Raw genomic sequence first — 27,566 nt, forward strand, 5'->3', positions numbered from 1 at the left:
AAATAATCCCCCTCCCTTAATTTTTTTTCTTTCTTTTCATTTGGCTTTGATTTCTCTTCGTGTTTTTCCGTCTCTGTGTCTGATGTTTGCCTGCTCATTTGAGTCTCATTGGAGCAGAAAATCTCCCTGTAACGTGGATCGCTCTCTTCTCTCCAAACCCCCCTCTCTCTCTTTCTCTGGCATTTTGTCTCTCTCTCCCTGTCTCTCTCTCTCTCTCTCTCTTTCCCTCACTTGCCTCACCATCTCTCTCTATGTCTCTGTCTCTCCCAGTGAGCATTTGGAAGTTGGGGGTGGAGGATGGTGGTGATTGTGGTGGTGATGGAGGTGGGGGTCCTCAGTCCTGGCTGGGCCTTCCACAGGATCAGGTGTACAGGCACAGTGATGTGCACAGTTTGATGGGTAGCCAGTGTGGAGTCACATCCAATCCACTTAGGTGGAAAGGCACCGGATACTTGGCAACATGCTTGGCAAAATTTGACAGAAATCTTTTTGTATAAAGAGATTTGAAAAGACAGTTAGCCAGTTGGTTGGCCTCCCCCCCCTACCCCCCCTCTCTTCTCTCTCTCTCTTCTCTCTCTTCTCTCTCTTACTCTCTCTTACTTACCACACGTCCTTTATGGGAAAGGCTGAACAGTTCGTTTTGAGGAGAACAAGAGGTAATTTGAGGAATATGATACACAGGAACTTACCAGCACGACTTTTTTGCCCCCCCCCCCCCAAGTCAAACAGAAGGTCATTGTCTTAGTCATGTTTAGCCTGAACGAGAGAAGCAAACCCTCTGGAGCTCTGAGACCTCCCTGGTGCCCAGGCCTGCAATAATGTCCTTTAACGTGGGGCACAATCACCATTTAAAGCAAAGCACTGGTTACTCAGCCTGTTGACCCTGTTTCTTCCAAGCCAGGGCATCCCACGCAGACTGGACGAAGCGAGCGAGCGAGAATCGCTGAAGCAGTGCGCCAGAGCGTGTCTCCCTGCTTAATTTCAGTTTTAGACCTGCATTTTAATTATTCACTCAACCAACCATCAATTATTACGTAGGCTGTCATTGTGTGTACCCAGTTTTCAGACTGAAGGGGCTATTTTGGATCTCTGCTGGATGTCGTTTCCCTCATGACTCCAAAGCCACATATGGAGAATATGTGAGAGCAGAGAGATTAAGTGGCACTGTGGCGGGGTTTTCATGCTCTCATGCTGAGTTGGTTATTAATGAGGAAAAATTGTGTTTTTAAAATCACATGTTAACTTAATTAGAATGAATGGATCATTTGGTTGGTTATGAGTGGTTAATGAGTTGCATACACACTCCCTTTTAAGTTGATGTTGTGATTCTCATGTGGCATCATACTAGCTGATGTCACAGGAATGTGTTCATTTAAATGTGCGCATCAATGTATTTTTCCTCTTCTCTCTGTGCGTGTCAAGGTTCCTTCTCTGTCACTTTAATGCTTGCTCTGGAGCTTTCAAGGTTAACTTCAAGTTCAAGCTGTGCTTTGGGAAGTGCCTTGAGACACTTTTGTACATTGTAGCACTATATACAGTAGTAGATAAAACTCAAATGAATTAGTTTATGTTCACTCAGTTTTCTCATGTGCTCCACACTCTCTCTATCTGTGTCCATCCTCAGCGTCCACCCTCCTGTCCCACCGGTTCGTGACGGTGCGTCGGGGCAGCCCTGCGGCACGGAGCGGTCAGATCCAGCCGGGCGACGAGCTGGAGGCGGTGGAGGGACGCTCGGTGGTGTCGCTGCCTCACCGCGACCTCGCCCAGATCCTGCGCCGTGCAGGAAACACCCTGCGCTTAACCATCATCCCCCGCTCCAACACGAGTAGGAGCACACACACACACACACACACACGAGTAGGACCACACACACACACACACACACACACACACACACACACACACACACACACACACGCACACACACACACACACACACATGCACACACACACACACATACACACACATACACAACACACACACACACACACACACACACACACACACACACACACATACTGACACACACACACACATACACACACACACACACACACACATACTGACACACACACACACACACACACACACACACACACACACACACACCTACACACATAGTATTCTCTTTACTCTCACTTGCTCTTTCTCTCTCACACACTTTTTCTCTCTCTCACACACACATACGCAAATACATTCTTGTATTTTTGGCTACTGACTTTCACTTGTCCTGCTGAGCTCAAGTACAGTGACAGATTTTGGACATTCTGGACCTTTTATGGTCACACATTACTTGGGTAGTTTGCCCACAGACTATCCACAGATGCAATGATTATAAATTATTTGCTGACGCACTGTTACTGTAACTACAATTTATGGTTAAGTTCAAGGGGTTCGATTTGTTTATTGTTAGCAGTAATTGTTCAATAACAATTTTACATACTGAGTTTCTGTGGGCAGACTATCCAAGTAAAGTGTTGTTACCCATTTTACACCAGAACAGATTTTCCAATGAACAAGCTCAAAAGGTCTGAAGGTTGGCTCATTCTTGTAGACCTGAAAGAACTCACCCCTGTCACAATAGAGTTTGTCCACCAGAGGGAGCTAGTGCTCCCATCACTCACAAACATCACTCAAATGAAGTCAACTCAACTGCAGAACTCTCTGCTAACAGCTTTCTCATTCTCTCGTGCCAGACACCGCTAACCTGTCAGAGTATGCAGACTTTGACACAGACCACAGGTCAAGGAAGGGTCACCGAGCCAGGTCGAAGGTGAGGCGTCCCCCGTGTGTGTTGTTTTTGACCGAGCTGCTGTGCCTACAGCTACTGTGTCTGCATGAGTGTGTTTGAGTGCTACGTCCTGGCTGTCCATCTGCACCTCTCTCTCTCTCTCTCTCTCTGTCTATCTGTCTCTGTCTGATCAGTCTATAGTCTCTCTCGCAACCACTATCAGTCTCCTGTTTTTCTCTGTGTTCTCTCCTTCTCTCTGTTTTCTCTGTGTATTCCTTTATCGTCTTTCTCTCACATATTTGTGAAATTTTCCTTTACACATCTTTCTCCTTTCTCTCACTTTCCCCCTATACTCTATTCCTCTCCTCCCTCCCTGTGTCTCTCTCTTCTCTCTCTCTTTCTCTTTCTCTCTCTCTTCTCTCTCTCTTCTCTCTCTCTTTCTCTTTCTCTCTCTTCTCTCTCTCCTCTCTCTCTTTCTCTTTCTCTCTCTTTCTCTTCTCTCTCTCTCTCTCTTTCTTTTCTTTTCTCATCTGTCTCTCTTCTCTCTCTCTCTTCTCTCTCTCTTTCTCTCTCTCTTCTCTCTCTCTTCTCTCTCTCTTTCTTTCTCTCTCTTTCTTTTTCATCTGTCTCTCATTCTCTCACCATCCTCCCTTCTTTACACCCGATAGCAAGACTCCAGGTTTTACAATGTGGATCTGGAGCGCGGCCCCACGGGCTTTGGCTTCAGCCTGCGGGGGGGCAGTGAGTACAACATGGGCCTCTATGTGCTGGGCCTCATGGAGGGGGGCCCCGCCTCACGCAGCCAGAAGATACAGGTCAGTGGCCAGACACATACACACGCATACACACACACACACACACACACACACACACACACACACATACGCACACGCTCACACACATACACACCCACACACACACACACACACACACACACATGCACGCACACCCATGCACTTCCACACTCACAAACCTCTCTCTCTCACACACACACATGCACACACACACACACACACATATACACACACTCATGAACCTTGCTCTCTTTTCTCTCTCTCTCTCACTCACACACACACACACACACACACACACACACATGCACACACACACACACACACACACACACACACACACACACACACACACACAAACACACATCAGTTGACACATGGAACCACTTCCTGACTCCAATGTATAGTCACTCTGAAATATGTTGATCACATGTCCAGTTAAACTCTCACACCATCCTATGCCATTTCACCTTTGTGTGTTGTAAGAACAACAAGTGACCGTCCCGGGCGTCACCATCTTAGTCTGCCCTGGTCGCCCTGTGACTGTTGGTTTCTATCTGTTGTGTCTGTCTGTCCATCCGTCCGCCTGGCCCGATGCGCATCTGCTTTGGCATGGGTGTCTGGGTGTATGGCGGCAGCATGCATGCGTGACAATATTACAGTATACTTCTCTCTATGTTATTGCGACGCACTGTTTCATGAATTGTGGTTATGTGTTTCTGTGTGTGTGTGTGTGTGTGTGTGTGTGTGTGTGTGTGTGTATGTGTGTGTGAGAGACTATATGTGTGTGCGTACATGTGTGTGTGTGTGTGACTAAGAATATTTGTGTTTGTGTGTGTGTGTGTGTGTGTGTGTGTGTGTGTGTGTGTGTGTGTGTGGTGTTTCTGATCTTACTGATGTGGGCCAATCTCTCGGTGCCGTCAGGTGAGTGACCAGCTGGTTGAGATCAATGGGGACAGCACGACGGGGATGACCCACAGCCAGGCGGTGGAGCAGATACGCAAGGGGGGACACCGGATACACCTGGTGCTCAAGAGGGGAAATGGCTACGTGCCAGACTACGGTAAGTGTGTGTGTGTGTGTGTGTGTGTGTGTGTGTGTGTGTGTGTGTGTGTGTGTGTGTGTGTGCGCGTGCGTGTGTGTGTGTGTGTGTGTGTGTGTGTGTGTGTGTGTGTGCGTGCGTGTGTGTGCGTGTGTTTGTAGAACACTCTTGTAGGACCTCTAAGCAAGTTGATGAGAGATGTACTGTTCTGATGACATGGATGAGTGTCTTCATGTACCGTACAGTATGTCTTAAATAGTGTGTGCCTTTCTCCTTGCTGCTCTTGTACATAACACTCTTGGTGTTGGGTTCTGATCTTGTTGACTGCAATCTCTCTTTTTGCTTCTTCTCAATCTCTCCTGAACCTATGATTCCTGTCTACGTCTTCTGCTCTTTTATGCTCCTCATCTGTCCTTCCCTCCTTCCTTCTCTTCCTTCTCTCTCTCTCCCTCACCCTCTTTCTTGGCGGTCCTTTCTTCAGTGGAGCTGTCCAGCCTATCTCTCTGTATGACCAACTCCAAGCAGGGTGAGCCCTGCTTCTATGTCATCGGCCGGACAGAGAATACGCGGTTGGTAGCCGTTCCTGTTAGTCTCTCATCTTTTTTTCTGTTTTCTTTCTTCCTTTTATTTCTTCTCTTCACATCCCTCGCTTCTTTTTGTTCTTGTATGGTCGCAGGCGCTCGCTTTCATTTCGCTTTTGTCCGCTCGCTCGCTCGCTCGCTCGCTCGCTCGCTCGCTGCTCGCTCTCTCTCCATGGCCCCTGTGCAAAACACCCAAGTGCCCCTGTTTGTGCGCGTGTAATCCCAGTGACGTCCGTGCCTTACGGGGGAGGCTGCCATTTTGCCATCAGGCAGAGACGGGGGAGGAGGACGGGGGAGGTCACCGGGTTCACAGACTTGAGAGCCAGTGAGTCAGAAGATGAGATGTTTCTGGGGGAGGATGGGATTGGGCGGAATAAAAGCGCGGATAGCTCCACGGCCGCGGAGCAGCGCCAGGAGGCCACAGCTCTCGTAGCGGAACGCTCACCTCCGCAGCTCAGCTAAGCAAGGCAGAGAGAGAGGGAGAGAGAGAGAGATGCCTCGCATTTCCATTTTATTTGATTCCAGCGGCCCCTTGCTTTTAGCCAAAGTGATTTTTTTTTTACAGTACGACAAGCAGCAGGATTTATAGGGGGGAGTTGAGCCCATAACGCGGGTGCTGCTGTTAGCACCACTCGAGCGAACCTACACTGCACTTGGCGCTCAGCACAGCATCATCACGGTCCTGGGGGGCATTTCCAGGAACCCCAGGGGATTATGGGAAAACGCTGTGCCTTCTCCGCATATGTCCCTTGGCTTAACATAAAAGCCCCTGTGAAATGTAAATGTGGAAAAAGGCTGTTTAATGTGCCGAAGTGCCACAGGCTCTGCTTGCACTGATGTATAAGTTCATATATAATAATGTTGAGCATAGAAGCTTAAAAGCACTTAAAGGTTAAAAGGTCATAAATGTAGTCAACAAGTGAACAAGCAGGAGTTTGTCAGGTCATTTACCTATGAGATAGAAGTACAGACATTGCGATATTCAACATGAACCTCTCAAGAAAGCAGGTTAGGTGGTGTTAGATTATCCTTGGATGTTTAGATTATACACTACTATAGATGCACTTTCACACTCAAAATACAAACCATACCTTGTGTTGTCATACATTTTCTAGATAATTCCATATAGAAGAAATACTATGGCTATATTTATCTCTGTTATGGTTATTCCTCTTACCACCATCTATCTCTCTCATTCTATCTCTCTTTCTTTTCTTTCCTCTCTCTCCTTTTCTGTCTCTCTCCCTCTCTCCACAGACCGTGAAGTTGGAGCAGCCTCCCCCTCCTCCTCCGTGTTCACCGAGGAGCCGGGTGTGGCTGCAGTAGATGAGTGGCACTTGCCGCCCGTGCCCAGGGAAGCTGGGACCGCGGACGGCCAAGACCGGGGGGGCAGGGTGGCCAGGAGAGGCGCGGGAGGGAGTCACGGGGGCAGGAAGAGTAACAGGGGAGGAGGAGGAGGAGGAGGAGGAGGAGGAGGTGGGGACAAGGGGCGAGAGGGAGGCCGCACTCCTGATACAGACCTGTACCGGAAGGAGGAAAGCCTAGCGACGACACACGGGGAAGAGGGGAGGGAGACGCGGGAAAGAGAGAGGGAGCGGGAGAGAGAGAGGGAGAGACACACACAGAGTTTACCCAGAAACGCGCACAGGGGCTGGGAGGAGCCTGTCGGTGGGGAGGGTCACTCGAGGAGGGAGAGGGAGAAGACCAGGGACAAGGCCAGGGAGAAGAGCAGGAGCCTGGGGGACCGGCGGAGGAGGGAGAGGGAGGGAGAGAGAGAGAAGAGCGCCGGCGAGAGAGAGGAGCAGGGCCAGGTCTCACGAGCATCGCTGCCCGCCGAACTGGAGGAGGTGGACGAACAGGGGGGTCAGGGACGGGAGGAGAAGAGGAGGGAGAGACGAGGGAAAGAGGAGGGCAGGGATGATGGAGAGGTGGGGGAGAAAGAGAGAGAGAGGGAGAGGGAGAGGAAGAAAAGGGAGGAGAAGGAGTGTGAGAGGGAGAGGAGGAAAGAGAGGAGGAGACGGAAGGAAAGCGCTGCGGTGGAGGAGCCCGCGGAGATGGCAGTGGCGGCGACGGCGGCGGCGGCCTCGGCGGACAAAGCCGCCTTCTCCTTCCTCATGCCGCTGGACACTGGCGCCTCCGACGCTGAGTCGCTCGCCGGCCTTTCGGAGGTCAGCGTGTCGGCCGCCAGCATCTCGGGCGTGTCCCTGGCCGACGGGGCCGAGGCTGGGCACGAGGGGCCCCAGCGGAGCCTGCTGTCCCCCGGCCCATGGCTCAAGCCCAGCCAGCAGAAACTCTCTCAGGTCCTGGAGAGCAGGAAGCTCTGGGGGGCGGGAGGGGGCTGTGGCTGCACTGAGCGGACTGGTGAAGCCTAGCCTAGCTTAGCTCACCCCCAGAACATACTCTCTCTCTCTCTCTTTCTCTCTCTCTCTCTCTCTCTCTCTCAGTCTCTCACTTTTATTGTCTCTTTACCTCTCTGTACAGGTATTTATTCCTTTCATGAATGCTTTTATCAAAACTGAATAACAGCACAGAGAAAGAATTTAAGGTTGTGATCTCAGATCCTGATGTTCATGTACACTCTCTTTCCCTCTGTCACCTCTACACATTTATACTGTAACACCCTCTCTCTCTCTCTCTCTCTCTCTCTCTCTCTCTCTCTCTTTCTTCCTCTTTTTCTCTCTCTCTTGCATGAACTCACTCTTACTTTCTCTCTGTTGCAGTGCTTTCTAAAATCTCGTTCCCTATCTCCATTCCCAATTAGTCAACTATCAGCCCATCCCAATCTTCCATTTCACACTATTTAACAGTGAAACGCATTCCTCATTTTACATAGGCAAATGCTGTTATATTCATCATTCATGAGCCAAGATCAAACAAAAATTATGCAAATTCAAAAATAAGTCGCATACAACTTTCCAGATATCACAAAGTGTGACAGAATGAAGTAATATCGCCATCTAGAGGAAAAGTAAGTGTACAGAGAAAAGACTGTCTCTCTTTTCACTCTGAATTTAAAACTCATGTAGCTCCCACTCACAACTTACTAATATTGATAGTATATTATCATTATTTTGCTTATTTTGAAGCATGGATAGATTTTATATTTCATGTTATTTTGGTCTATGTTACATTGTTTTATTTTATTGTTAACTGTGGATACTAAAAAGAGAAAATATTTATACCATTTCTTAGCTGCTCGCTTGCTTTGGATTGTAACCTTTGTTCCCCTGAATGAATAGATGGAAAGTTCTAGAAGGCGAGGAGCAGAGAGTGAAAGTACTACTGTTAAAGAGGCTAGCGCACGGTCCCTAACCTCTACTGGTGCCTTTTGCTTCTTTAACTGGTGTTTACCAAAAAAACAACAACAACAACATAAAAAGTGTATATCACAGCAAATGTTAACCACATTATCATATGCTTTCGCTCTGACTTTGCAAGATGAAAAAAAAAAACGCATAGCCCATTGCAAATCCAGTGACATGAATGAGAATACATTACAAGTGCCTCATGCGATAGTCCTTTACATGCCCATCTCACTGACACTGAAGGGGGAGGGGGTGTTTCTGTTTCATGCTCACGCATTCGCATCTCATTTGCAAAAAAGACAAAAAAAAAAGACGACTCTAGCCCCATTTCAGTTCCCCCACGCACGCCCAAAAAATGAAATTGAAATCAAAAGATCTGTTTCTTCTTTCAGCCCTCCTCTACTTCCCTGTCTGACTCCCTGTCACTGAAATTTAAAGACATACGATGAGTTTCTTTGTTTGTTTTTTTGTCAGGGGACAACAAGGGCATTTTGATACTGGTCTTCTATGCATTTTGTAAGACTCACTGGTTTCAATTGCGGTAGTGATTTCTTTCGTTTTTGTATACCAAGGCCTAGCTTGGTATTATTGTGTACAGTTCAAACACTTGGCAGGCAGAATCAGAGTTTTGTAAAATGTTCAAATATGGAAGACTTGAGGTCTGTGGTTATCAGATGTACTGTACCTACTTATGCATAGTATGTTTACCTCGTCCCTCGGAGCAATAAGAAGCCATTTTCTCCTCTGTTTAGGGCAGTATGCACCATGTAGCTTCCTAGAAGCACTCTACAGTATTTGGGACTAACAATTTGATCTGAGAGTACAGTGGAGAAGTGTGTAGCATTTTGGAGCTTTTGTGTTCAAAACATTTTTGTAGATGGAGTCTTTCTCCAGCTTGAATAAATGTTGAATTTGTATTTGAGTACAGAGGACAATGCACTAGTTACATTGAACAAGCATGTTTGTACTGTACAGATGGATGGAATTCATGTGAATGTTTTGAGGGGATGTAATCAGATATACAGTATAAAAGCCAGGGACCTAATGTAGCAAATTATATCCAAGATTCTATCAGAGCTAGAAGTATTGTACATAGCAAGATATCCCAGAGATTTTACATTTTACACCAGCACCATATATTAAAGAAATACAACTAAACTGCAGAAACTGTGTAGCACAGTCAATACAATATCAATATTATAAAAAATATATAGTATATAGACAGTTCAGATCACACAAGCTGAGAGACACTTAGTATAAGTCACACAATTCAGGCCGAGCTAGATCACCCTTCATGTACAGGTCAGGCTCAGAATATCCACGATAGAAGCACTAAGTCTCAGTTCCACACCCATCCTGAGTGATGATCCTTAGCTCAGCTTCCCAGAGACCCCCACCTTACTTTTGCTTCAAGTAGATCCTCACCTCAGTGGCCAGTCCACAAGTCACAACAGCTTGATGCGATTCATTTCGCAACTCTCCGCAATGCCGAGTCAACCGCTCTGTCTGTAGTCTGAGTCCAACCGGTGACTCAGCATATCTGGGGGCCTTTGCCAACAGACTTTTGCCGCTTTCAAAACTGAACCTCAAGTCCTGGACTCATTCAGAAGGGGCCGAGATCTCGTAAAGCATGCTTGCCAAAACAGAGAAAGTGGTTGCCAATCAGAACTCTTCTTTTCCCCCTCTCAGTGGGCCCTTTATAGTGGTTGTCACAGATTCTCCATCTGTGATTATGGTCTTTTGAGAGGAGCCATATTGAGCTTACTGATAATGTACTAATAATGCAATTACATTTTTTGATACCATGTCGTCGGAGAGTTGGGAACAGTGCTCTGTCGCGCTGCGCCTTTTTCAGTTAGTGATTTGATGATGTCAAGGATGAGCATTGTTCTTTTTTTTTTCTAAAAAAGGATGTCAATGATGTACATTTACTCTTGTTCGACGAAATCGACGAAAGTGCTCCAAAAGAAAATGTGAACTTGAGTTTTTCCACCTGACTTGAATTTGTCATTAACAGCCTTGCAAGGAGTCAGCCATTGTACAGAACAGTAATCAGTGTGTTTCTTTTCATATGAATAACGTGGTGCCAAGGCATGAGGATGCGAAGAAGCAGGGTCTTCCTGCATAGATTTTAGGACCTAAACGCAGGGGCGGAAAGCTTTTGTTTTTCTAATTGCATTTCGGGGGTAGTAACGGAGGTGGAAGAAACGAAAAAAAGCTGATGGTTGCCTAGCAGATTTTCTTGCCACCAGGTCTGGGATCCTGTCCCCCCAGACATAAAGCCACATAAGTAGCCATTGATCTGACCTGTACTTTATTGTCAGGGCAATGGCTACAGCTGAGAGCCTGTGTATATATACAGTATAAATACATGTGACACGTATTGGACAGATGTACAGGTTTTTATCATTGCTCTTGTTATGTATGACAATATTGATTTCTCTTTTTTTTTTTTTTTTTTTTTTTTTTCTTTTTGAATGCATCAACAGGGAGTTTGGATCAATGAATTATCAACTATGACATGCAGTTACTGAAATAAAAATGATGAGATCAAAAGGTGTTGTGATTTGTAAAAATGTTTTCCTATTTCTTTCTGTGTGTGTGTGTGTGTGTGTGTGTGTGTGTGTGTGTGTGTGTGTGTGTGTGTGTGTGTGTGTGGAAAGCCACAAGGGTTCCCATGTTTTATGTAAGTGCTCAGATGGCGCTTTTTGATGTGGATTATGTAACGCGTGTCCATAGGAGAATGACATTTCTGCCACTGCAGTCATTTAGATGCAGCATGGTCTGCTCAGTGATGCCTTGTTTATTTATTTTTGGTTATTTATTTATTTATTTATTAATTACATCTCATTCAAGATATTCCTTTTTTCACACGGTAGGAAAAGGGTGTCTGGCCAAAGTTTCCCAAAAAACATGAGTGAGAGAGAGAGGAAGTGGCTCATTTAAGAAGAAAAACCCAATGTTGAAATCATCTTTGAGTCTGATAGAACTGATTTTTGTCATGATTTTTTTTTCAGTCCCTCTCTGACACACACACACACACACACACACACACACACACACACACAGAGAGAGAGAGACCCACACACACACATAGAGAGACCCACAAGCACACTCACATACTCTCCCTCTCACACACACACCCACACGCACATGTAGACAAGCGTGCATGCGCTGTGAAACAGCTTGGGAAAAGCAAAACTCCTACACAAAAAGTATACAATTTTCCCTCGCCCACACACACACAATGCTGCACTGGCCACTCAACTATCAAATGGTAAAACAAAACCAGACCCCACAAATATCGCCCCCCCTCCTGTTGTGCTCTTCTGCGTACTGCAAACGATACATTGGACCATCACCCCACTGACCAGGCAGCAGCTTGCTCCCACCAGGCAGGCACTTGGCAATCACACGCGCAAGTCACAATCACTTCAGTCGCTTCTGACACGCACAAACAAACAAACAGCCCGCGCACCGAGGGCCTATTGCCGTAGCCCTGCCCTGCCTCGGGCTGTATTGTCACATGATGAACCACACAGTGAAATCTACTTAAACAGAGCTGATTCTCAGAAGATTCCTAAACGCTTTTAATGTGTCTAATGCCACTGAATGCCTCCCTCCCTCGACACACACACTCTCTCCCTCTCTCTCTCTCTCTTTCAACCACTCACACACATACGTACACACACACAATTACTGAAACACACTCTCATGGTTGGACACAAAGCCATTATCACACATCCAAACACATTTGTTAGCATGTTAATCATACTTATGATGCACTTTGTCAGCACTTCATCTGTGGGTACCCCTGGGAAATACCTCAGACATTTCTCATCTCTTCCTGCTGGTAATTGGCCTGCCTAATTACACTTTACAAAAGGCCATGCTGCTTAAGTAGAGTGTGTGTGTGTGTGTGCGCTCATGCAGATGTGTGTATGTTTTGTGTGTGAGAGTGAATATGCATGGTATATGTGTGTTTGGAGAAAGGGATTGCATGATAATGTGTGTGTTTGTGTCTGTATGCATGTTCCTGTTTCATGTGTGTATCTGTGTGTGCCTTGTGTATGCCTTCTTGCATGTGCCTTTTTGCATGCGTGTTGTGTGTGTGACTGAGAGGCTTGGGTGAAAGAGGGAAGATATGTGGTGGAGGGCATCATCTGTCAGGGTTAACCTTGTCCTGTTACACAGAAGAATGCGCCCCAGCCTCTCCTCCCTTATCCTGTGTCCTATGATAGAATGCACGGCCCCCAGAACCCTCCTAAGCCTCTCAAGCTCAAAGAGGAAATGTCATGGCGACCTTTGTAATCAAGACCCTTCTAACGACGCCGATGGCCTTGATGAAGGGCCCTTGTGCCTTTGCACTGTACAGCATGCCTCCCGACCATCCTATCCGAGGATGTCATTACCACAACACACGTTGACTGTGCTGCTCAAGTGCAAGTGTTGGACAGACACAGAGGCCTTTGCACACAGGACATTGCCTTAAGATATAGACCCGTTTCTTTCAGTTCATTTTTAAATAATGCAACAGGGTGAAAAACAGTATGAAATCCTGGTATCATACTGTATGCTGTCATACATCATGGGAAAAACAGCAACAGCTGTAGTATAGGAAGTAAATGCCAACCCATAAGCACTGTGTGATACTGTACATCGCCCCTGCAGCACCTAACGGAGTGTCTGGCACCTGTTGCATGTGTGATCTCTAGGGTCTGGATGAAGCCAGTGTTGGGTCTCTGCTGGAGCACTGTGCTTGTCGCTAAAGCCCTGGCCTATGGCATAGACAGAGTATTTTGGGCCTTATTGTTGAATATTCACATCTTTTCTGATTTTACTCTCTAAATAGTGTTATGGCCCAGAGTATGCTCTCTCTCTCTCATGCTTTAATAATCCAGAAAATACTATCTCATCCTAACAAAGACAGAATGTCCATGTTCAATCAAAATAAGCCAAATATTGATTGGTTATATAGATACAGTACTGTACAAGTGTTTTTGTGTGTACAATCCGTACATCATTTTTTTACAAACAATCTTTCAGAACTCAAATGTCGAGAGATCAGTTGCAGTATGCATATAAATGCATTCCCAGAGGTCTGTTGGCTGTTTCACCATATTCTGTGCTTAAGACTTTATGTAAGAGGAACAATTTTAAAAAAGAGGAAGAATCTGATGACATGGCGATATGATGAAACACCACACAACCTAGCTCAGTATGCTTGATTGCAGAGCTGTGTGCTTGAGTGGAAATGTGCTGTTTGGCCATATTTCCCTTACAATTCATCAAATCTTATTGGAGAGCTTTGGATAGTGAACAAATGCATTACAGTGGTTGTTTAAATGTGAACAACAGAGGAGCATGGACCATTTTTAAAGGAGAATTCCGGTGTGATATTGACCTAAAGTGTGTTGAAACATGATACCGAGTGTGAACGTATGTCTCATTGCCCATCTCGGCTTGTCCCCTGCACTCCAAAATCTGGGCTAGTTAGCCGATGCTACCAACAGCTTTTTTCAATGGTGGTGCTTCGCATCGGGCCTAGCCATGCAAATAAATCACTGTTTTACACCATTTACGAGGCTCAATGTATCTCCACACTTCATTGGTAGACTTCCGGGCCTTTGACATTTAAAACGAGACATTGAGAACTTTGAAAAGCACTGGTAGTTTACTTACAAGGCGATTTATACAGACAGTATCTTGATGAAGTTTAGCGTTTGCAGCCAAAAATAATTCAGTGGAAATGCATGGATTCCAGTTTCTTCCAGTAGCAGCAACTGGAATCCATGCATTTCCACAGAATTATTTTGGAATCTGATCCCTTTATCATACCTGTTCATTCTTACTGCCGCCGACTTATCGTGACTAAATTCAAGATGGCTGCAAACGCTAAACTTCATCAAGATACTGTCTGTATAAATCGTCTTGTAAGTAAACTACCTGTGCTTTTTCAAAGTTCTCAATGTCTCGCTTTAAATGTCAGGGCCCCTCGAAGTCTACCAATGAAGTGTGGAGATACATTGAGCCCTCAGAAATGGTGTAAAACAGTGATTTATTTGCATGGCTAGCCCGATGCCGAAGCACCACCATTGAAAAAGCTGTTGGTAGCATCGGCTAACTAGCGCCAGATTTTGGAGTGCAGGGGACAAGCCGAGATGGGCTATGAGACATACGTTCACACTCGGTATCATGTTTCAACACACTTTAGGTCAATATCACACCGGAATTCTCCTTTAAAGACCATTTACTATTGGATCTTCCTTATGTGAAAAGATTACAATACCACTTCCCATGCAGTCATGTGAATATGTGTGTGTGTGTGTGTGTTAATCTATTATGTGTTTGTCTGTCCTCGGTAATGTATTGCATGACCTCTATAATATTTGAGGAGTATGTAATGAGTACTGCCATGCGTCCTGAACTGTGACAAGTCAAGGCAGCTGGACAACCTGCAAGTGTACAAGTGCCCCAATGAATCACTGAAGCATTGAAATGTGGATAACATCACTCCATATCTTGTATTCACATCAACCATAGCCTCCATGTTAAAATCAGTGAGCTTTTAAAGATGAGCACAGTCGCTGTACAGTAGCTCTTCATAGTCCTACAAAGATATACAGTATGGCTGCCTCATTGACCACAGCTTTCTTCAGTGCTAACTGTTCTATCTCTAGCAGTTAGTGCTGTGTGGGCATATTATATTCCTGTTTAACAATGTTCCTCTATCCTGTGAATTCCAGTTTTGTCTGAAAGAACAACTCTGAACAGGTGTGTGTGTGTGTGTGTGTGTGTGTGAGAGAGAGAGATGGCAAAATAAATGATGTGAAGAGTAAAGAAGAGAAGCTGTGTGACAAGTAATGAGAGTAATGTTAAGTGAAAGGCAAAAAGAAAGGGAGAAAGTGTGTTTCCATGCCCATTTCTGTGAGAAAGAGCTAGCGAGCACGAGAGAGAACAGCGTGGGCTGAGGAGAAAATGTGTAGGTGGAACATGGCTATAGAAGGATAGAGTGGGAACTAAACCACTTACATTTGATACACTGAAAAGATGAAACACTGAAATAAAATGTTAGATAATGTATATAGATTGCTGATAAATGATTGATTGAATCGTAGTGCTTTATAAACACAGCACTATAAAATTTGAGGTCGACATGCCTCAAGTTTTTAGCTTTCTGATTTAAGTTAGCCTATACAGGTTCTCATCAGAGTGAGTCCTTTGCAAAAATGACTGGCATTCACCTAGAGTTGCCATAACAACGGCAAATGTAAGAAATACACCTGCATCAGTAATTATAGTTTCACTTCATTAATATTATGGTGTTATTCCCACTGGTATAAGCCTGTAGAATCAAATGACTGGGAAAATGTCCGATGCGCTGGGTTTGACTGGAAAGAAACGAATTGCAGGACAAATCTCTGCTTTCTGCAGAGTCAATGCACCACGCATTTTGCATCTTGAGTTGTTTGAGAGAGCAGGAGATATAGGTAGAGAGAGAGAGAGAGAGAGACTGCAATCATTTCGGCTCTGGCCACGGAGCCTTCCCCGGTGAGCCAAGTGTCTATTGGTTCCAAAATGGCCGACGCATGGGGGTTAGTTTCTCTATCATGTATCGTTACTTGCCATCCACAGCATCTGAGATTTTGGGAGGAAAGATAAACCGTTCGCCTCTGACTCACCCAAATAAGCTCAGCCGCATGCAGCCATCCTCCTGTTGGAGGACTGGCGGCTAGCAGAAGCACTGTAAGCCAGCGAGGGGTAGGAGGAACTGAAGCGCAATTGGACAGTCTGCGGTGCAACAGAATGGCGGTGCGGAGCGGCAGGTGCAGCTGAGTCGCGCAGACACCGTGGGGGAAGAGGCAAACTCATTATCGCAGATGCATTTACAACGACACGACCACGGACTAGTGCTTTCTGCCAATGCATCATCTCAATAGACTTCACATTGAAGAAGAGGGGGGTAAATATCAACAGCGTTAATTTGCCCAATTTATGTAGTCATACTGTTAGTTGTCAGAGGTGAAAGATTTAATTGTAAGGGATATCATTTACCAAGCTTTTCTGCGTAAGGATATACAACAATAATGAGGACTGATTTCAAAGTGTCGGTGAATCCTGTGTCTGCGAAAGTTATGTTAGCTGTTCGTATCAGGTAGCATATCTTGTTACATCCAAATGTAATTCTATTGTGTAGTGGACAGTCGCTGCGTGTCGGTGCGCCTGGACTTAGTAGGCTAGTCTCTGCTCCCTCGCTGTATCCTGCGTTTTTCAGCAGAGGCGGAATTGCACTAAGCTGGATCAATGCACCAGAGACACCTTTACACTCGTCTGTTACGGAATAATTGTAGATAGAAAAATCTCTCTCAGTTGTTTATTACATTGAAAATCCCTTGAGATAAGGGAAAGTCATAGAGAGCTGTAGTCGGTGATAGGTTACTATAAAGCGTTGCAATATGTTAATACATGGTCAATAATAATTTCCCTGGGCCTTTGCCTTTTTTCGTACTGACTGCAAAGGGAAACACACCAGTTTAGGATTCAGGATTTCTCAACCCATTCCCTTGGACAGACAATATGGAAATTTGAAGTATAATCGTGCGCAAAGACATTATTTCAGTTTGAATGAAAAGTGTAGCGTCTGAGCTGTGATTGAAAACAAGAATAGTACAGTGAACGTTTCAGAGAGGTACCTAAAAAAAAGTACAAATCTGGCAGGTCCAGTTGATGCTTACATTAGAGAAGAGGTTGTGAAAGGGGTCTCCGTAAGATTTCTGAAGACTTAGCGGTGTTAGTATGTATGTAGCTGGAAGATTAAGTACACATGGACAGTGTGATGCATGTAGTAATGCATTTCTTGGAGATGGTTTTGTGAATTCATGGAGGAAGAGTCACAATGCAAACAATGTGGGTGTGGGAAATTAGATGAATACTCAAGCACCTATTTAGGGGAATTGAGCTGAGAGGCAATGTTCAGAGAGGGAATGGAAGGGGAGTTGAAAGACGGAGGGAGTCAGGAGATGAAGTGAGTGATCGGAGGAGGTGGGTAGAGCTCGGCATCAGATACACTCAGACATGCGCAAACCATCAACCAGCTAATTTGGTATTGCAGTGGATTTTTTTTGGGGGGGAGATCAACTTTTGCCCTTGTTCTGTAGCCTTTCCCTCGTCATCATCACTGTGTAAAGAATGGCTCAGAGGCTTCTTGGAAATGGCCCGAAACCACTTCTCCAAGGAATGACTCACGAAGAGTGGATACTGGGGGAAAAACATTGCTCTTCTGGGGACATTTGACATTTAACTTCATGTGAAAGGAGCGCTTCTCGAGCCAGTAGGGTATAGACAGATGCATTCTCTCTGAACCTCCCATCCAGCCCTCGGAGCTACCATCCGACAGACCTTTGGCAGATATTGCCTGTCAGTTGTCAGGACTTTGGTTGGAAGCTGTGTATTGGATGCTGCTCTTGTGTTGTGAACCATGGAAGTGAAAGCAGACAGCCCTCTCTCCCCCCAAACACGTGTGTATGGACTTGGAATGCACAAATGCCTCTCCTCCCAGCTGTGACTGTTTACACTCACTCACTCACTGTAGATACCCTACACGTGTGGACTTAAGTATGTCGAAAGTATAAAGAAAAACGGTCTGTCAAAGACTTTCATTTTTTCCCCTTCTCTCTAGTTAAAGCTTTGCATGGGATTTTGTTGTATGGGTTATTGCCTCATGAAAGTATCCATCTTTTTTTGAGTGATAATTTCTAATAGACTGGGGAAGGATTCTCTTGTGCGTCAAAGAGAGAGAGAGAGAGAGAAAGAGAGAGAGTGAAAGAAACAGAGGGAGACAGAACTTTCTGCCTCTAAACCCCTCCAGGCCTCTCCCTCTCCCCCCCACTTACCGAGCGTGTGGGGGGGGGGAGCGCCAAACTCAGGGGTGAAAAGTTTTGTTTTCTGAGGTGAGCGAGCGAACGCATCGTCTAAGGGCACCTCAGCCATGGATGCCGGAGGTCAGGGCAGCCCCGAGAGCCCGAACCGGGCTGTCGAGTACCTCCTGGAGCTCAACAATATCATCGAGAGCCAGCAGAAGCTTCTGGAGACCCAGCGGCGGCGCATCGAGGAGCTGGAGGTCCAACTGGACCGCCTCAGCCAGGAGAACAAGGACCTGAAGCTGGACCGACAGCCCTGCGTGTCCGACAGCATCGGCGCCGGTCAGGTCGCGGAGCACGTCGTGGGGCACGTCGGCCACGCGTGCCAGCCGCCTCCTGTTCCCATCCATCCCATCCATCCCATCCAGGCCCATAACAGCAGTGTGCCCATCCCGGCGCCGCCGCCACCCCCGCCTCCGGTGCCGCCGCGGGACCGCCGGACCCACAGCGCCCTGAGCCGGGTGGTGCCGCCAGGAACCGTGGCTGTGGAGAGGGAGAGACTGCAGCGCAATGACACCTCCAGCACCAGCTCTGCCGCCACTCTGCACAGACAGTGAGTACCCCTCTGGGCCGTTCACTGCATCACTGGGACTGGGTTCTGGGGTGGACCTCAAGGGACATGGGGGCTGATTACAGTTCTTACAAATGTCGTAGGATAACTAAGAGTAACCAGTAAGAATATGTTTAATCAACTGCACTTAAGGTCTCTTGGTCCATTGCATTGGTGCATTACATTACAAGACATAACATCATGGTGTTCATTGCACAAGGACAAAAACTTCCATCACTGGTCTTTTTTCATGTGCCATGAAATCTAAATCTACTTTTTACACACACAGCATACATTTTCACTGACATTATGGTATGTTTCTGCTCACTGGAGTGGGGAGTAATTCCATGTGATAGAGTTGTAGCAGTTGACATGCATAATGAAGGACTGGTAGGGTTTTTCCATGTGTAGCATGTAGAAGGCTTAGAGATGAGAAATGCTAATGATAAACTCCAACATGAAGCAACAACAGTCATTTCCTCAGGATGTGAGTGCAGAGACAGACACCATTCCCAGCAGGAAGACTCTCAGACAACATTTTCTACAATTGCCTACAATGTAGTGGACAAAAAGTATTCGAGTTTTCAGAAAAGAAAGCGATGCACTAGCTGTGTGCCAGTGGCATTTCAGAAGTTGCTGTAGACCAAAGAGGGGAAAGAAACTAAAACATTTGGGCTTACGTTTCTGTGCTTGCCTGCTCAACACAGCACGCGGCACAGCATTGTGGGATCAGTATCCTTATTATCTGTCTGAAACAGATTAATTGGTATTTAGTGTCTGATTGATTTTTTGCCTGGCGAAAATGTACCACCAAGTCTTGAGAAAAGAGAGAGAGAGAGAGAGAGAGAGAGAGAGAGAGAGAGAGAGAGAGAGAGAGAGAGAGAGAGAGCTACAGTGCTTAGAGAAAGGATTGGGGCCATTTTGTGTTGGAGATTTAGTGAGATTGGTATGTAGGATGATGCTCACATTGTGTAGGAGAGGAAAGTTGTGATTAATATGCAGTGGAGAGTAAGGCTGTGCTCCGGTGTGTGTGGGAGACTGACATGGAGATGAGGCATCGAGAAAGACCATGCAAGTTAAATACCCTGCACTCTCTCTCCTTCCCCCTCTCTCTTCCTCTCCTTCTGCCCCTCTCTCTCGTGGTTCTCTTCTCAAATGGGAAACTAGCTAAATGCTTTGTGTTTGCTCAGATAAATCAAGTGCTTTTCCCTCCTTTCTCTTGGGGGAGGTTCTTTCTTTCTATCTGGGCAGCGACAGAGAGGCTGTGATCCTTCTTATTATCAAACATGTTCCATCTAAGCTCACGCCATAATACTCAAGTCATGTAGCTTTTAACTCGTGATTCCAGAAGCTGATAGTCTTTTTGTCTTTCTGTGGATTTCAGGGACTTTATGGAGTAGGCAGAGATTCTAGATTCTCTGATTAACTGCATCTTTGAGCATGGCAGGAGTTATTTGTTTTGCTACCACCGTGCAGAGATAAAAAAAATACATGCAAATGCAATTAGTCATTTCAACAGCAGGTCTTCCTTCTTGCCTTGGAACATCTACATTAACCACACATGGGCATTCACACACACACACACACACACACACACACACACACACACACACACACACACACAAACACACACACACACACACACATACACACACACACACACACACACACACACACACACACACAAATATACACACACACACACACACACACACACACACACACACACACACACACACACACACACACACACACACACACACACACACACACACACATAAAGAGTGATATATGGAAAGATCATATGTGATATATATAAAGATCAATAAAGTATCTATCTATCTATCTATCTATCTATCTATCTACACACACACACACACACACACAGAGACACTCTCTCGCTCTCTCTCTCTCTCTCTCTCTCTCTCTCTCACACACACACAGACACACACACACACAGACACACACATACACACTTTTTTTTCTCTCTCTCTCTCTCTCACACACACACACACACACACACACACACACACACACACACACACACACACAGTCCTAGTAGCACCAGACACCCAAAGTAGAATTCATTCACAAGCTTGACTTCAAGCTCAGAATTTCAGTCCAGGTCTTCTTTACCAATGTGTTTAAGGGGGGGATCTCACAGTGTGTATCCCCCCTCCCCTTGCAGAGTGTTTCCCATTTGATTTCCTGGAGCTCCTGTGTCCCCCCCCCCCACCCCCCCACCTCCCACCATCGAGCTGAGCAGATGGCACACCACTGTGGGCTCCTTGTTGTTTTTGAGTCATAGGGGGTCGTTTACTCCCCCTCTCTTTTGCAGTTGCTCATCTCTCTCTCTCTCTCTCTCTCTCTCTCTCTCTCTCACCCCACCTCTTCTCTCTCTTTAGATTTTTAATATATCCTTTATCGCTGCTCTATCTCTCTCTCTCTTCCTGTCTGTTCTCTCATTTTATCTGTCGCTTACCATACATTTTTATTTGTCTCCTTCGCTCTCTCTATCTCTCTCTCTCACTCTCTCTCTTACACTCCACCAATACTTGCTATGCACGCTGTCCACAGTCTCTAAAGATTTCAGTTGTATAGATAACAACTGAAAAGTTGAAAATAAAGCAATTGCCAAGCTATCCCATTCAAGTTCTGACTCAGTTGTTGGTAAAGCTGGAAGTTAAAACAAACTTGGTGTCAGTATTATTCTCGTATGCTATGGTAGTATACATATTTATTACTTAATAGTGTCGCCTTACATACATGAGATAAATCCCTTTACCTTCATGCACTGCTGCAGTGACATATACTATGAGTATCCGTGTTCTGTGGGGGCGGGGGTTTTAATCAGGAATAATTACTGTGACCTGAGTTTAATTACTCTTGTCCACAGTAGGTGGCAATTACTGCCATGAATATGATCCAAATGAGTAATCCACCCTCACTGTCAAAGAGTGAGCGATACAGTTATGGTAACAATTTAGTAGAACATCAATCAGGGGACTTGGATGTCATGTCGATCGGGACTCCCTATACCCATGACCAAATTGATTCTGAACTATTAATCAAACTCACCTATTGGCCCCCCTCCTCCACTTGGTCCCTACAGCTCATCAGATCAGTGATATATATTGCAGTGTTAGCTGCCGCTTTGACTGTCCTCTCTCTCCCTCTCTCCCTCTATGTCCGCCATTATGCTGATAGCCATTTAGCCAAGTATTCCCTCGCCTAACAACATGGAAAGCCACATATTATTTCCATTTGTAATGTAGACCTAGCTGATTTTTATATCCAATAACTTAGCAAGGAATTTTGCATATTATGGGCTGGTGAACTACGCATCTGGCTCTGTTACTATAAAGGATCCCTCTAATTGCTGATAACAAAATTATCTGTCATGTCTTTGTAAAGCATATGAGTGGCTTCAATTGTTGAAGATGGCATTATAATAACTTTTAATTTCCTCCTCTGTATTATTTCTTAAACTGATTATGCATCTCTCAAAGGGCTATTAAGGTATTATTCCTCATATATAACGAGCATGCAGTGCTTCCCCACACTGTAATAAAGTTTCTAAAAATAACTGTGTTCATATTCAGTCACATTGAGGAGTCACATTGAGGAGAGTGCTGTAATGATTTGACCTTCATTTGACCTCTGCTGCTCTCCATTTCAATGCATTTCCTTGTGTTTTGCTTTTATTTGTTGATACATTGAGAAATCATATTTTGCTGTAAATAACCTCTTCTGTCTCTTGTCTTTCTGTCTTTCTGTCTGTCTGTCTGTCTCTCTCTCTCTCCCCCCCTTTCTGTCTCTCTGTTTCTGTCTGTCTGTTCCTGCGTTTGTAAATGTCTTTCCTGTTCAACCCATAGGCCAGATGGAGACTCCAACAAGGGCAGGTCTGTATCCTCTTCCTTCTTTTCCCTGCTCTTTCCAACCTGTTCTCTGGATCAGACACCGAGTAGCATTGCGGTGCCTATGACAGCAGTTTAGAGGGAAGGTTTACTGGATTAGGACAGGAATTAGACAGCGCCGGAGTTGAGTTATGTCTCTGGAAATGTATGGCATTATGTGGGTCAATAATAATGCATAATGTCCTCGCCATTGATTTCCCTTGTGACCCATCCAGGAATGGTGGAATATTAAACTGTGGGTGTGAGTGTGCAAGTAATGTTCGAATGTGATGAAATGCACATGAAAGTGTGTGTGTGTAGCCTGGCCTTGTCTTCCTACGTACTTCCGCTCGATTCTCCCTCCATGACTCTGTCTGGGATTCCGGCCATTGGCCTCGCTCGCAATGGAGAATTCGACTCCGAGCCAATCAGCGAGCAGGAGGCGGGAGTTGTGAGAGACGACGTCGAGATTCTGCGCTGTGTTTGAATTGTAGTCCTCGAGGAGTTGGCAATGGCATAAGTTAATGAAGCAATTCAGTCCGTGCTGGCTACGCTTCCAAATATTCAGGAATTGAAGTTCGAACAAAAGGAGTGTTTAACACATTTTATTTCGGGCAAAGATGTCGTGGCCCTACTCCCTATGGGATTTGGGAAACGTTTGATTTGTATCGCGCAGTAGCCTCGATATTAAATTACAGCATGTGCGGCAGACCCGGTATGAATGAAGCGGCGTGTTTTCAATGATCACATCTAGCTTTGACAATTGCAAAAGCCGAGGCTATTTGCCCCCGTGTTGGGCTTTCCCCTGTGTTCCCCTGTGTCTTCTGTTTTTCCGGCCTGTGTGTGCGTGTGCGTGTGCGAGTGTTTTTGTCTCCCTCTCCCTCCTGTGTCATAGAATGTGTCAATGAGTTCTGATGTGTTTTGATTGGGGGGAGGTGTCCGGGAGTTTGTTGTTTTGTAGTGGACACCTCCTGTTGCCCGTGCACTAGCCTGTACATCTATAGGAAATAAACTACCGGAGTTTTGGAACGATATATCAGCCTCCCCGTCTCCTAACTTCTCATCGGCGTTATTGTAGTAATCTGCTATTTGCTATTCTTCCACTAACTTTTACATTTGTATCGCAAAGCCGGCATCGGTCATTTACATCCATCTTGTTCGTTCTGGTGGGGAATGGTTGTTGTAGGTGACAGCACACGCAATTCACTTCACGATCGAGCTGGCGCATAACATACTGTACGTCACGGCCAAACGATTGAGTGAAATCAGATCCAATCGTTTCAAACTTCTACAGAGTCCACGCATCCAGCTTGAAAACGTTCGTCAATAGCCGAGATCCCAGACCCTTGTAGAAGCGAAGCGTACCAAGGGGATGGCAAATGGCCAGGCTACGTTTGATACGTTATTGTGACTTTTGATGACAGTTAATTATGCGTTGCTAAAAGGCCTTCAAGATGTTAGTGTTTCTGATATGGGTTAGGTGGCTGCTTTGATTGTCGAAGTGCATAATTAAATGAGTTAGTCAGATGTGCATAATCTGCAGTGTATGAAATGTCAGCCTTCTTGCAGGCACTTTGATTGTGCACTCTCCACCCTTACTCTCATGATTGAAATCCATATCTCAGCCACGGTCCAGAGTCATGACTGTCTTAAAACCTCCATGATAGCTCTAGATAGAAATGAACTAGAATCCTGAAGGATAAATGATGTGTTGTCATGGTAACACCTTCAGATGAAATCTATTGCAAGAAAAAAAAGAAAGCGAATAAATAAATAAATAAATAAATTGCTTGTTGTGTAACAGCGACAGGGTGCCTGCTATCCGTGGTGCTTAACCGGTTGTGTTTTTATAAACGCTTCTCTGGCGACTCGTTTGTGCAGGACTTGTCATTGCCACTGTCATACGGTTGCACGACTATGAAGAACAAGGTCACGCACACTATGGTGAAGGATAAGGACATCAAATTAGCCCAATAAAGGACCATAAAATGGGTGCTGCAATGCCACCATGGCAGACAATCTCTTCGTTTTCATTCTCCCATCCTCCATTACTGTTTTCTGTCATGCAAATTGAATTGTCCACTTACTAGTGATATTGCAAAGACACCATGATAAATAAGATCCTTATTTGGGGCCCAATAATGCAGCCTGAGTTATGCTAGTACTCAATTATTAACACTGAACCCCGTAATGAAAGGTCACATTGATTCATTAAATCTGAACACTGCTCAACGCTAACTCCAACCTTATTCCTCCCATTGAAATAATGATACTACTAATAATAATAAGAATAATAAAGAACACAAGCCGTGCCGTTTTGTGTGGCGCTGGATGCTCCCCGTAGGGTTTCCCCTCCCCATTTAAAAACGCTCTTTTAGGCTTTTCACCAGTGGACCGCCCGAAGCCTTTTGTTCCACTGCTGTGTTTGAGTACCCAAGAGGCTTATTCTGTTTCGAGGCGTAGTAGTAATCCACCTCAGGGCCTGTGCCTGCTGCTGCTGCTGCTGCCTCTGCTGCTCCACACTGGTCTGCCCAGAGGCAGGGCGAGGCACACATACCAAGACTGTTTCATCCCAGCATAGTGTGATCCTGGGTGTGTGTGTATGTGTGTTCCTGTGTGTGTTAGTGTGTGTGTGTGTGTGTTTGTGTGTGAATTGGGGTTCCAGGCTATTTCTTTTGGGCATGTTGTTAACATTGCAGTGCAGTTACTCTCTAATATGGAGCCGCTTGATGTTTCGATGGTAAAACTGAAATGGTTGACTTTAATCTTAAACACGCTGCGCTGTTTGCCAAGAAATGATTAGTCCCTGGCGGTTTTCGCATGGAATGAGATGAAAACTCCCAACTTGGTTATTTCACACTGGAAACAGGGGATTTTGGGTTGATATTGACTTTTGCTGACCCATACGTCTTACATGTCTGCCTTCATATAGCTTACGGTGCCAGGAATAATTTAAAAATGGCAGAGATAGGATTAGCATTGTGATAAATTAGTTCCCCCTAGTCTTGACCTACAGAAAAAGCTTCCAAAGGATTCTCCCTCACTAATTTTCTCTCTCTCTCTCTCTTTCTCTGTATATTTGGCTATCTGAGGATGGGCAGAGAGATGGAGGGCAAAGAGTGATGGAGAGAAAGAGAGAAATGCAGAGTGCAGGAGAGACAGGGGACAGAGAGAGGGAACATGAGTCCTGGAGAAGGAGAGGCCATGTTTCTCAGAGTTCTCTCACAATCAGCCGCGTGTGCAGGTCTCAGAAAACACCACAGTCAAACATCAATCGCTCCAGTTACTGCGGCAACTGCCCTCCTCCTCTTGTGCTGTTGCCCTTAACAACTGAGTCAGTGGCTCTTCTCTCTTCCTCTCTCTGTCTCTCTCAGCACAGCATAGCCATACAACATTTTGTTTTCTCTTTAACCTCTGAACAGTCTCTGTGAACCAACCTCACATTGAACATGCTTTTCCACCGGCGGTGGTTAGAATGGTGCAGTGCAGTGCTCCGACTGAAGTGGGTGATGTGAGGTGATTCCAGTATTCCATCTTTCACACGTACAGTAGTATACATACGTTCACATGCAAGGCTCTTTCCACTGCCATCATTTCGCTAAGTAGTTTTAACATTGTTCTGCAATAATTAATTTAAGCTTGTGAGGGTTACTTGCTGTGGAGATTTGTGTGTGTGTGTGTGTGTGTGTGTGTGTGTGTGTGTGTGTGTGTGTGTGCGTGTGTGTGTGTGTGTGTGTGTGTGTGATAGCAGATTATATGGGCTCAGTCATGCGTTCATGTCAGGAAATCAGGTTCATTACAGCCCATGTGGTGAGCGTCTCCTGATCTGAATATCTATGACAGGGGGAAGCTGAGAGACCTGGCTTGCTATAATGTGATGTGAGGGACTCGGAGAGGGTTTCGTGTCAGAGTTAAATTAAATAATCGTAGGTGAAATTGGCAGCATGGCCAAGGCGTTTTGACATTTTCCCCTGGCGTCATTTGACATCATGTGCCTCACCAACACAAAGAGTTTAGTTTTTTTTCTCCTTTTTTGCATTCTTTCCTTTTTTAAATGAAATTACATTGACAGTGCTCGGTCTCGGTCCAAAGCAGTGGCCTCGGACAGCCATGTCCTGCTCACGCCTCTCCGCTTGGATACCGCCAGGCCAAGGGCCATTGCCGGAATGTTCTGCCGTGTCACTTTTTGTTCATCAAACTGTGGTGCGAAAAGGCCAGGGCCAAGAGAAGAGGGCGAAGGGAGGGGGCAGCTTTAATTAACCAAGTGAACTCAGAGAACTGGTGGTGCTGACCGAGTGACCGAGCACTTGGACCAACAGGGTGGACAAAAGCGCCGGCTAGGATACTCATGAGTCATGTTTTAATCACTCACTCTGATGAGGTGTGCGTATGTAGTGGGGTACAAATTCCTAAATTATGACTACAAGTAATTGGACAAAAAAAGACGTCCCCACACACACACACACACACACCCCACCACCTGTCCAATTACTTGTAGTCATGATTTAAGAATTGTGTGGTACTGAATGGTGGAATAGTGAATAATTATGGACACATACAAAACACATTGACCTGGACACGCGAAGTACTGAGCGGATTCTACTGAGTGTCCAGTACCCTAAAACCCATCAGGAACACAGAAATAGACATGCACACTCATACAGAGCTGCCTTCTCTCTCCGGTTTGTGCCGTAAGCGTGTGTGAGAGTGTGTGTGTGTTTGTGTGTGTGTGTGTGTGTGTGTGTGTGT

General features: G+C 45.5%; 2 protein-coding genes across 2 annotated transcripts in view; both read left to right on the top strand.

Moving 5' to 3' along the window:
* Nucleotides 1-11,007, top strand: part of magixa (MAGI family member, X-linked a) — a 45,850-nt gene extending 34,843 nt beyond the window's left edge. The window contains exons 13-19 of the mRNA XM_048241183.1: nt 1,625-1,825; nt 2,698-2,774; nt 3,401-3,547; nt 4,448-4,586; nt 5,047-5,091; nt 6,404-6,690; nt 7,123-11,007. Of these exons, the coding sequence (XP_048097140.1) occupies nt 1,625-1,825; nt 2,698-2,774; nt 3,401-3,547; nt 4,448-4,586; nt 5,047-5,091; nt 6,404-6,690; nt 7,123-7,518 (1,292 nt within the window). The 3' untranslated portion in view covers nt 7,519-11,007. The remainder of the gene's footprint in view (nt 1-1,624; nt 1,826-2,697; nt 2,775-3,400; nt 3,548-4,447; nt 4,587-5,046; nt 5,092-6,403; nt 6,691-7,122) is intronic.
* A 4,989-nt stretch (nt 11,008-15,996) lies between these two features.
* Nucleotides 15,997-27,566, top strand: part of LOC125293318 (IQ motif and SEC7 domain-containing protein 2-like) — a 74,822-nt gene continuing 63,252 nt past the window's right edge. Inside the window, exons 1-2 of the mRNA XM_048241184.1 lie at nt 15,997-18,924; nt 22,797-22,823. Coding sequence (XP_048097141.1) covers nt 18,440-18,924; nt 22,797-22,823 — 512 coding nt within the window. The 5' untranslated portion in view covers nt 15,997-18,439. The remainder of the gene's footprint in view (nt 18,925-22,796; nt 22,824-27,566) is intronic.

This window comes from Alosa alosa, chromosome 4 (genome assembly GCF_017589495.1).
Source record: "Alosa alosa isolate M-15738 ecotype Scorff River chromosome 4, AALO_Geno_1.1, whole genome shotgun sequence".
In the NCBI taxonomy this organism is placed as follows: Eukaryota; Metazoa; Chordata; class Actinopteri; order Clupeiformes; family Clupeidae; genus Alosa; species Alosa alosa.